At 48.4% G+C, this 12,228-nt stretch overlaps 1 protein-coding gene across 1 annotated transcript; it reads right to left on the bottom strand.

Annotated features, from left to right (window-relative positions):
- Positions 1 to 4,809: 4,809 nt before the first annotated feature.
- On the bottom strand, positions 4,810 to 9,927 carry LOC121601000. Its single transcript, XM_041929784.1, has one exon. The coding sequence runs from the start codon at positions 9,925 to 9,927 to the stop codon at positions 4,810 to 4,812; it is 5,118 nt and encodes a 1,705-aa protein (XP_041785718.1).
- Positions 9,928 to 12,228: the final 2,301 nt, after the last annotated feature.

The raw sequence follows: 12,228 nt of genomic DNA, 5'->3' as shown, positions 1-12,228 counted from the left end.
TCGCAATTCATCGACGCCACCTCGTGGCAACCGTCATCGCAGTGCATCGAAGCCACCTCGTGGGAACCGCCATCGCAGTTCATCGACGCTACCTCGTGGCAACCGTCATTGCAGTGCTCAAAGCCTTCCCGTGGAAATCGCCATCGCAGCTCATCGACGCCATCGCCACTCATCGGCGTCACCTCATGGCAACCGCCATCGCTGTGCAGCGACGTTATCGTTGCAGTTTATCCACCACAAGGAAACCATCGGTGAGCGCGTTCCATTTTCTATCATTTTTTTTTTGTTACTATGAATATTTTTTTTATTACGTGGTCGAATATCACCAAACCATTGTAAATTGCCGCACTACGCACACTAGATTAGCCATTAATCATTATATCATACTACATTATTATATTCATTTACACATTATTCAATTATTATATTCATTAACACATTATTACATTATTGTATTCATTTACACAATATTACATTATTATATTCATTCACACAATATTACATTATTATATTCATGTACAAATTATAGTCGGTCGCGCACATTATATATGGTGAAATTAGAACAGTGTAGTTAGCATAGTCGAAAGTGTCAAACGAACAACAGCCATAATTGTGAAACGTAGTGATTGCAATGCCGGGGACTGCGGTGAAGGACACAAAAACTGGCGGGGGGTCGGTACCTGGTACTCCAACCGCCAACCCACCTCCAGTTGTGATCACAATGCCGGGGGCCGCAGCGAAGGGCACGAAACCTAGCGATGGCTCGGTACCTAGCACTTCTGCGACCAATGCAACCCCAGAGATAGCACGTGTGTCCACAAAGCTTCCTTCTTTTTGGGAAGACTCTCCTGCAGCGTGGTTTGCAGCGGCTGAGGCAGAGTTCGACGTGTCTAACGTCATAAGAGATTATTAGCAATAGCACTAGCCATTAAACACTTTCGATACTTTCTGGAAGGTAGATTGTTTACAGTATTCACAGACCATAAACCTCTCACAACCGCGCTAACATCGAAGGCAGAAAAATCACCACGTCAGAGTCGACAACTTGATTTTATATCACAGTTCACCAATGACATTCGTTACATAGCTGGTGATAGCAACGTTGTAGCTGATGCGTTGTCGAGAGTAGGCGAAACACAAGTTATAACCAACATAACTTATGAGACGTTCTCTCAAGAACAGAAAACGGACAAACAATTAGTACATCTATTAGAAAACATGAAAAACACAAAATACAAACTTAGGCAACTAGTGCTAGACAAAACCAGCCTAGTTTTTGAAACCTCTGCGGGAAAGAACAGGTTGTACGTACCATTGTCTCTGAGAAAAATCATTTTCGATAATACTCATAGCTTTTCGCACCCAGGAATCCGTGCTTCACGGAAAATGCTGGTGGAACGATATTTTTGGCCTTCGATTAATAAAGATGCAGCAAATTGGACGAGAGCCTGTATAGGATGTCAGAAAGCAAAGGTGGTTCGACACACTCGTTCGCCACTGGAAACGTTCCAGGTACCAAAAGGAAGATTTGACCACATCCACATGGATATCGTGGGTCCGTTGCCTCCTTCAGAGGACAAGATGTATCTTCTGACCATCGTCGATCGCTTCACACGATGGCCGGAATGTTTCCCCATGACAGACATCACAGCACCAACTATTGCAAAAACATTTGTAGAGCAATATATATCGCGTTTTGGATGCCCGTTTGTTGTAACAACTGATAGAGGTCGTCAATTTCAATCTAGACTGTTCGAGGAATTGACAAAATTGCTCGGCACTCATCACATAAAAACTACAGCCTATCACCCGCAAGCCAATGGCATGGTCGAACGATTTCATCGGCAACTGAAGGGAGCTATAATAGCGCACGATGATACCTTACATTGGACTCGATATTTGCCTCTAATGTTGCTTGGCATAAGAGTTTCCTTTAAAAACGACATCAAGGGTTCCCCAGCGGAAATGGTGTACGGACAAAGTCTAAGGCTTCCGTCCGAAGTTTTTACACCCTCCGATAATAACCCGACAGATCTCCCCGATTTCATCCTAAATTTGAAAAATGCATTCAGATCCGTGGAACCTATTCCCCCTAACATAAAACAAAGCTACTCACAGTTCATGCCCAAAAGCCTGGAGACGTGCAAGAATGTCTTCGTTAGAGTTGACAAAGTCAAAACTGGTTTACAACCACCTTACGAAGGACCCTACGAAGTAATACGTAGATGCAGAAAATTTTTCATAGTCAAACGAAATAACAAGAACGAATCGATCTCCATAGACAGACTCAAACCAGCGTTTGTTCTCGAGGATCTGACCAAAAAGAAGCAACTACGATTCCACATCAATTAATGCCATAGTCCGCGTCTCGCGTTTGACGGCAATCATATCCAAAAAACAGTGACTCCGTCACTGGAGGGGGGTCCTGTGGTGATCATACCACATACCGCGTACCCGTAAGGCGCTACGTTGTACTAGCGTCCGCTAGATGGCACCAGAAATGATAGGGAGTAGCAGGACGACAACGTAGGGACCGAACATCCACGAACCATAGGAGAGCAGGGATAAACGATCGCACCGATAGGAGAGCAGGGATAAACGATCGCACCGATAGGAGAGCAGAGATAAACGATCGCACCGGGCGATCGTCTTTCTCTTATCATTCCGACCGCCAAACTGTACGCTCGTGAGGTTCTTCCGTTCCGTTTATCTGTGCGTGATTATAGTGCGTAATAATAAAGTTGGTGTACGACAAAGATCCAACAAGTGGTGACCCCGACGTGATCCGCGCATAACGGAAAAAACGGAAGATAGTGCAATAGTGAACGCTACATTGCGCTGTTTAACCGTAGAGTTGGCAACCAGATTTACACACGTAAGTTGGCAACCGGCATACCCGGGTATTCCACACGTTTTGATGCAAAAAAGTGACGATTTTCATAGGTAAACAATGCTTTCTATATTTTAATGCTGTAAGCAAGTAATGCCGACCAGATATTCTCTTCTACTTCATTTATTTATTAAGTTTTTTCATTTTATTATAAAAATAACGTTCAAATTGAAATTTGGAATCGCTTGAATTTGACTCGAAAATAAGCACAATACGAAAAGAGGAAGAAGAGAAACGTCATTCTCCATACAAAATGTATGGAATACCCGGGTATGCTGGTTGCCAACTTACGTGGTAAAGTTTAAAAAAAATCAAAATAAAATACTTACAGGCTGTTTAAAATTACAATTTATGCATCAAAAAATCATAAATTAAAAGTTGAGAGACTACGGAAAATTTCAGGTGAATAAAAGCAATGAATCAAAAGTTATTGCAGTTCGAAGTTGAAAAAAATACCCGGGTATCCGGTTGCCAACTTAAAGGTTAAGGTGCCGTTGTCCAGGAAGGTAGTGCAACCGCACCGACCAGCTTCCTCTTCGTGTGCGAGCTTAACCAACGTCGTCGCACCGCACCGCGCAGCATCCTCTCTGTGTGAGAATTTGTGCAATGTCGTTGCACAGCACCGTACTGCACCGTGCTTGAGTTCATCGTCACACCAAACCGAGCCACGTTTAGCTACGTTTCGCCTGAACCACGTCATCGTCTCGCACTACGCATTGACACAGCAAAGCTAAACGCACTTTGGCGCGTCGTGCACAAACGGGCAAACCAACCGCGCATTGCACCAGTTCCGAGCGTCACCGGAGTCCTACCATCCATACGCACAGGCAGTGCCATCCATGCGGACCCCATACTCGGCATTAAAAGTGCAAGCCGGTTTCACATTCCGGTTGCCGTCATCACCCTAACTCAGTGGCACCGATCGGCAGTTACGAAGTGCCTGCAGCACCGCAGCAGGATAATCATCTTGCGGCAAGTACCGTGTCATCGGGATTATCGCAGCTGCACCAGAAATCACGTGAAACGATACCACTGCTGCGTCATCGCTCTCATCGCAGTTCATCGACGCCATCTCGTGGCAACCGCCATCGCAATTCATCGACGCCACCTCGTGGCAACCGTCATCGCAGTGCATCGAAGCCACCTCGTGGGAACCGCCATCGCAGTTCATCGACGCTACCTCGTGGCAACCGTCATTGCAGTGCTCAAAGCCTTCCCGTGGAAATCGCCATCGCAGCTCATCGACGCCATCGCAACTCATCGGCGTCACCTCGTGGCAACCGCCATCGCTGTGCAGCGACGTTATCGTTGCAGTTTATCCACCACAAGGAAACCATCGGTGAGCGCGTTCCATTTTCTATCATTTTTTTTTGTTACTATGAATATTTTTTTTATTACGTGGTCGAATATCACCAAACCATTGTAAATTGCCGCACTACGCACACTAGATTAGCCAACAATCATTATATCATACTACATTATTATATTCATTTACACATTATTCAATTATTATATTCATTAACACATTATTACATTATTGTATTTATTTACACAATATTACATTATTATATTTGTTAATGATGAAGAGGAAGTTTTGAAAATGATGAAGACACGATGTTGTTGCTTTGAACTCTGGAACTTGACTAAATTTATTTGGGAAAAACACTCGCTTATATACTGCAGAATTCGGGAACTCGAGCTGCACTTGCGGGAATTCGAGCTGCACTTGCGGGAATTCGAGCTGCACGATACCGATCTACAGCAGTTTGCACTGCGTAAAAGAATTATGATTAAGTTCTTTTTACACGTAGTCAATTTACTGGAAAGCGCCCTCTACCTTACGCTAGGCGTACTAAGGATGACGCGTTACCATTACGCTTGCCGTAACATACTCCCCCGCGTTGAATTATCTAATTCAACTAGGATGAACTTGATGGCTCGTCGGTGGGAAGAACGCAGATTTTAGAGATGGAACGCTTGAAGTCTCCATCTTTCGTCTTGACGATGACCACTCGGATGTTGTCGTCAGCTCCCTTGATGATCTGCGTGACGCGGCCAAGACACCATTTCGATGGAGGTAGACCGTCCTCCTTCAGCAGCACCATGGTATCCAGCTTCACGTTGTCCTTCTGCTTGGTCCACTTGGTTCTCTGCTGTAGTCCGGACAAGTAGTCTGTTGACCAGCGGTTCCATAGTCGACGGACAAACTCTTGCACCTTTTGCCAGCGATCGAGACGGTTGAACGGCAGCTTTTCCAGCGATGGTTCGGCCAGGGATACGATGGGGTGATGAATGAGGAAGTGACCTGGGGTCAGCACTTCCAGATCAGATGGGTCATTGGAGAATGGTGTAAGTGGTCTAGAGTTGAGGCATCCTTCAATCTGGATCAGTAGCGTGTTGAGTTCATCGCTCGTGAGGATGGCGTTCCCAACGGTTGGCTTGAAGTGTGTTTTGAAAGACTTGACTGCCGCCTCCCAAAGACCTCCTAAGTTGGGTGAGCGAGGTGGGATGAACTTGAACTGGATGCCATCGTCGATGCAGGACTTAATCACTGATGTTTGCCACTGGTGGTTGAATTGCTTGGACAAGGAGGCAATTTCTCGGGAGGCGCCCAAGAAATTCCTAGCGTTGTCGCATTCGATGAGAGCCGGTTTCCCGCGACGTCCGATGAATCGTCGAAGTGCCGCAAGGAAAGCGTTGGTAGACAGGTCCGCTACCAATTCGATGTGTACAGCCTTCACTGCCATACAGACGAATATCGCTACGTAGCCCTTGATGAGTTGCGCCTTCCGAGATGTATGTCGATAGTGTATCGGTCCACACAAGTCGACTCCGGTGTGTAAGAAAGTTGACGTTGGTGTAACTCTCTCTGTTGGAAGGTCGCCCATGAGTTGCTGCGCAGGTGTGGGGCGGCAACGATAGCATTTGTAGCAGGAGTGGACGATTCTTCTGGCCAGGTTTTTTGCTCGCAGTGGCCAAAATCGTTCTCGCATGCTCGCTATCAGTAGTTGTGGATTCGCATGTTGATAGGTCCGATGATACAGGGTTGCAATCTGATTCGTCAGCGGATGGTTGGCGGGTAAGATGTACGGATGCTTTCGGTCGAACGGGATTGGTGCATGTCGCAATCTTCCACCCACTCGTAGCAGGCCATCTTGTAGAAACGGTGCTAGTAGTTTTAAAGGTGAGTGGTTGCCGACCGAATCGCCTTTCGATAGATGTTTGATGTCTTCTGGGAATGATTCAGCTTGAGCGAGGCGAACTAGACACAGTGTAGATTCGGCTAGTTCCTCCAAGCTGAGATGATGATCCAGTCTGCGTTGTTGATGATTAGCAGGATTCGTGTTGTGTCGGAATCTTCTTAGCCACGCAACCAGACGTTGCAGTCCGGTGAACGTTGAACGGAGGCTAAAAAGTTCGTTCGGAGCCACGGATTGGGTAGCCATGCAGATTGGTCGCTCCTCCAATTCGTCCGTGGTGAATTCTTCCTGTCGAGGTTGATGAGTGTTCGGCCATTCCTCTGATGGTTGCGCCAGCCAGTCTGGTCCGTGCCACCAAAGGGTTGAATTTTCCAGCTGATCCGCATCCATTCCTCGAGAGATGATGTCCGCAGGATTGTCCGTTCCGGATACGTGTCTCCACTCCTTGCCGTGAGTGATGTGTTGGATCTCGGACACCCGGTTAGCGATGAAGGTTTTCCAGCGTGACGGAGTTGCAGACAACCAATGCAGGACGAGGGTTGAGTCAGACCAAAAGATGGTCTCGACCTGAAGCTTCAAGGCGTCTGACACCTTCTCGTACGAGTGTGCCAGTAGCAGTGCTGCAGAAAGCTCCAGTCGGGGTAAGCAAACACGCTTTTGCTTACGGGAGTCTGCTAGTGGTGCCACTTTGGATTTTGCAGTGATGAGGTTGGTTGTCACACGTCCATCGGTGTTGATCGAACGCAAGTAAATCGCCGCTCCGTACGCCTTCTCGGATGCATCACAAAAGCAATGCAATTGTAGATTCGTTGCTCGTTGATCGGTTAAGAGCCAGCGTGGAATGTGAATCGTTTGCAGCATGGCCAACGTCTCGCGAAACAGAAGCCATCGGTTTTGTAGTGCTAGTGTTAACGGTTCGTCCCAGGTGATCTGACATTTCCACAGCTCTTGAAGGAACAGCTTGGCTTGGATGATAACTGGTCCAACCAGTCCGATTGGGTCGAACAGTTTCGCGACATCCGAAAGCGCGTTTCGTTTGGTGATGATGTTGTCTGCGTTCCAGCGTGGGATGTTGAACACAAAGGCGTCGGTGGAAACGTTCCACTTCAGTCCGAGTGTCTTGATGATCGGTGACTTCGCATCCAAGTTGAGAATCGTCCTTTCATCTTGCAGATGCTGGGGCAGATGTTCGAAGATCTGCCTGTTGTTGGTGGCCCATTTCCGCAAGCAGAATCCACCAGAAGCCAGGAGATCGATGAGTTGCTGACATACTCGTTGACCCTCGGGAATGTTATTTACGCCAGTCAGCATGTCGTCCATGTAGAAGTCTCGTCCGAGGATGGTTGCTGCTTCGGGGTGGGTGCTAGCTCCGACCTGAGATAGCACTTGCAGGGTTTTGGTGGCCAAATACGGAGCACATGATGTGCCGTAGGTGACGGTGTTGAGCTGGAACGTTCGTATCGGCTCGGTTGGAGAATTTCGCCACAGGATTCGTTGCAGCGGACGATCGATGGCAGCTATGTTGATTTGCCGGTACATCTTCTCGATGTCTGCTACCAGGGCAAATTTCGACATTCTAAACCGCAATAGAATGGACATCAGGTCGTCTTGGATTGTGGGTCCGATCATCAGTGCATCGTTTAAAGATGTTCCGGTGTCTGATGCACACGAAGCGTCGAACACTACCCGGAGTTTAGTGGTGGTACTATCTGGTCGCACGATGCAGTGATGTGGGAGATAGTATGATGGTGATGAAATTGTAGCATCGCTCTCGGCTACTTCTGTCATGTGCTGAAGTTCTGCGTACTCCTCGATGAATTGTGTGTAAGCTGTCTTCAATGAGGCATTCGAGGATAGCCGACGTTCCAAGGCAAGGAACCGGCGTGTGGCTATCCCTTTCGAATCCCCAAGACGAGCCAGCTTGTCCTCTCGTTTCGGTAGCTGCACGATGAATCGACCGTCGGTGTCTCTGGTGGTGGTGGCTGCGAACTGTTTCTCACAGTTGCTCTCCTCGACGGATAATGTGCTAGTAGCTCGGCATGACTCCAACTCCCAGAATTTACTCAGCTGCTCTTCGATGCTCGTACTGCAGACGTGTCCCACGATGGATGAAGATGGTGCATGAACATTGACTCTACCTGCTAACACCCAACCAAAAGCAGTGTTTTGGAGTGTCACTCTTTCGTGGGATAGCTTAATGAGTCCTTCCTTAACGACGTCGTAGTACAGCTCTGCACCGATGATGAGGTCGATCGGGCCAGGACTGTGAAACGAAGGATCGGCCAGCTGAACTTGACGAGGTATCTGCCAGCTGCTTGTGTTGATACGGGTTGATGGGAGCTCACGAGTGAGCTTGCTGAGTACGTGGAACTTTCCGGACGCTTTGTATTCACCGTCTAAAGAATGGATCCTTAACACAGCCGAATGTTGTGACGTCACGGAAACTTCTCCAATTCCTCCGATGCGATGATTCTCTCGCCGTTTCGCCACACCCAGCCGTTGAGTAAGGCGCTCGGTGATGATGTTGAGTTGTGCTCCGGAATCCAGCAAGGCACGTGCTAGATGACATCGTCCGTGTTTGTCCTCTACCTGGACCAGCACGGTTTGCAGCAACACAACACTGTTTTCGATCTGGATGGAACAGTGGGTAAGGGACTGAGGAGGACAGATCGAACTCGTGGCTGGAGCATCCGACGCCTCAGTTGCTGGTGCTGCTTCATGCAGCAACGTATGATGCCGTTGTTGGCAGATCTTGCATCCGCTTGATGTACACTGTCGTAAACGATGAGCTGGAGAAAAGCAGTTGAAGCACAATCCTTTCGACTGCACTAGTTGCTTTCTATCTGCAACACTCATATTGTTGATCAATTCACACCGGAACACTGAATGTTTTGAAACACCGCACAATTTGCACTTTTCGTTGTACGCAACACTATTCACAGCACTGGTCGCAGCATGGATGGTTTGCACTCGAGGATTGCTGCGCATGGTGTCTCCGGTTCTGGCTCCGTTGGCTGGCTTGGAGAAAGACTTCAGTACATGGCAATGGTTGCGGACGAATTGCACTAAGTCTTTGTACGTTGGGATGGTCGTGGACTTCCGGTGAAGCTCCCAATGACGCAGGGTTGTTGGATCCAGCAGCGAGCTTAGCCTGAACACCAGCAGCGTGCTCCATGCATCTGGTTTCTCGCCTTCCTTTTCGAGCATTCGTAGGTTACGCTCGAAATCGTCGACAAGTCGGCTTAGAGAATCTGCACATTCTCTCCTCAGCGGTGATATGCTGAATAACGCCTCAACGGTGGTTTTGACGATGAGGTACTTGTTCTCGTAGCGCTCAGACAACAGCTTCCAGGCTACGTCGTAGTTTTTGGATGTTATTTCCAACGCGTCGATCACCGCGCGTGCGTCCTTCGTCAGCGACGCAGCAAGGTAATGTAGTTTGTCACATTCGGTCAGCTGCTCTGAAGAATGAATCAGTGATTGAAACGTGTCACGGAAGGCAGGCCAGCCGCGAATATTTCCGTCGAAATGTGGTAGCACGATTTCGGGAAGTCTTGCACGCACCGGGACTGTCGTGGGTTTCTGTTCACTGCCGAAAACTGGGATTGGTGTTGTAGGCAATGGGATCTGCGATGCTAACTGGTAATCGATGTTTTTGCTTAACTCGAATACCCTGTCGTCGAACACGCCATATCGCTCGATTGCCTCCTGAGCCTGGTCGTCGCTCACAACGTCCAAGATCGAGTCGTACCATTGTTTGTAGTCCAAAGCAAGCACCTTCACTCGGTCTGATATGGTTTTCAGCGAGTGAACGTCGGTGCTGTGTTTGACGAACATCTGTTCTAAACGGTCAAGCTGCCACTACAGGTGAGTGCGTTGACGGTTCAATTTGGTGACGTCTGGAACGGAGCCAAATTCTCTGACGGTGGAACTTTGGCTTTCCTCCATATCGTTGGCCGCTGGAACCACTTCTTTGACGGGAGAATGGTCAGCGGGCATAGTTTCACTTTCTAACACAAACTTTACTTTTCACAAACTTCCCTAAACGCGAACTGTGGATCACTTGCACACTAATCCGGCTCGAAGGACCAAATGTTAATGATGAAGAGGAAGTTTTGAAAATGATGAAGACACGATGTTGTTGCTTTGAACTCTGGAACTTGACTAAATTTATTTAGGAAAAACACTCGCTTACCCGCTGCGCAACTTCGAGCAGTTTCCAGCGCAGAAAATGTACCAAAATCTGCGCTGGCCACCGCAGATTTTGGCTGGTCTCCCGCGCTGGACTTCAGCGATTCCTGCGCTGGGTCGCGCAGTTCGGGCAGTTCGGGCCAAGTTCGGGCGGCGGCGGAGCAAAAAAAAACGGTCAAAAAATTTAAAAAAAATAATGGCGCCCATTTTTTTGTCCGCTTCTTCCTCTCCTCTCCCTCCCTCACCCTGCCCTACCTTACTTGCGCTTCTGCCCGTACCTTCCGCCACCAGCTGATTGGCTGTTGCGGTGTATGCGTTGATACTCATATGTGCATTGCGGTTATGTATTGTTATTGGTGGGTGTTAGCATTTATTAACCAGTGTGTGACCTTGAGGCGCTGTGGGAGAAGCTGGATTGGGATTCAAAGTGTTATCGGTGTATTGATGGTTTATTTTATTTCGCGCCGCTGCTGATGAGACCATTCGATGCCCCTGCCAATTGAGGGTGAAGAAGCCTATTTAAAACAAGCGTAGGAGAACGTCTAACACTAATCTAATATTTTTTAATTTGAACATGTTTGATGCTTCAACGACCTTCTATGCATCATGTAGCACAATGTATAGTGGCTATAAATTTTTTTTTTAATGTGCCGAAATCTGTCTCGAGTTTTTGGGTCTCGTTACAAACACACACACAGCGCGGGGAAAGTGACCGTTCACTCTATCATGTCGCGATCCCCCACCCCGCCCGGCGCTAGGGATGAGGATGCGCTACAAGAAACCTGAACCAGCCGTTCTACCGAGAAGGTAGCCGTAATCGATCATGCGTGGAGGGGGGGGTGGTCTAGTGGGGGGGGGGGAGTGCGTGCTTGCGCGACTTCGGGGGTGCGTGCTCGCGAGCGCGCTTTCGTGGGTGCGTGCTGGCGTGCGCGCTTTCATGCTCGCGGGCGCGCGTACGTGCGTGTGTGTGTGCGTGCGTGCGTGCTGGCGTACGCGCGTTCATGCATGTGCGCGTGCGCGTATGTGTGTGTGTGTTATGTGTGTGCGAGTTTGCGCGCGCGTATTTGTGTGTGAGTTTGCGCGCGCGTGTTTGTGTGTGAGTTTGCGCGCGCGTGTTTGGGTGTTTGTGTGCGTGCGTTTGGAAACCTCAAAACTATTTGATTCTGATGTGTACATTTTCATCCGCTGCGGCTACAAAGTCCATGCATTTTCGATCTCGCTACCTGAGAGACAACACAACCATTGGCATTGGCATCTTTGCGATCGGCTCTGCTGTTGGGGGTATTAAAAAGACACACGATCTAAGCAAACGTGCGTGTGATATATTGCACATTTATTTCTAATTCAGCTAGCGGACGCAACTGGAAACAAAACTTGAATTGAATTCATACAAAAGAGGATTCTGGATTTGTTTATTACGGTGCGCATATGGTGCTGCACCAGTCCGTCCAGAATCGGGCGTCTTGTTGGCTTGTCGGTATCGTGACGCCGATTGACCAGCAATGCCTTGGAATGAGTTCGGATCGGTAGGTTCATGTTTTGGTCGAGTGCATTCCGTGAATTTGTCGCGTCACAGCGGTAGCCCGGCAGCAACAAAGTCAAGACAAACTCTTCCCCAGGTGTGAACTGCTATGCTAAGTTCTTCTTATTATTATTATTATTATTGTTGGGGTAATAGCCTATGCGATCATGCCGGCCATTTCAGGACTTGAATACCACGTAGCCGGATAGTAAGCCTTTGCTACGGCGGACGGTTCATACGCGGTTAGAACCCATGACGGGCATGCTGTTAAGATGTGCGGAATGATGGCGTTGCCGCGGGACCGCTCCTATCCAGCGGGCAACTTGCATACTGCCACACTGTCTCCTGCTCGATGCATACGCTGCAGGCAGGGGGAAAGATGCACCTCCACGATAGAAAAAAACACCGTCATGAACCAGCGGTGG

Source organism: Anopheles merus, unplaced genomic scaffold (genome assembly GCF_017562075.2).
Source record: "Anopheles merus strain MAF unplaced genomic scaffold, AmerM5.1 LNR4000016, whole genome shotgun sequence".
NCBI classification, from domain to species: Eukaryota; Metazoa; Arthropoda; class Insecta; order Diptera; family Culicidae; genus Anopheles; species Anopheles merus.
The sequence above is the reverse complement of the archived record's forward strand: the minus strand, read 5'-3'. Positions and strand labels throughout refer to the sequence as shown.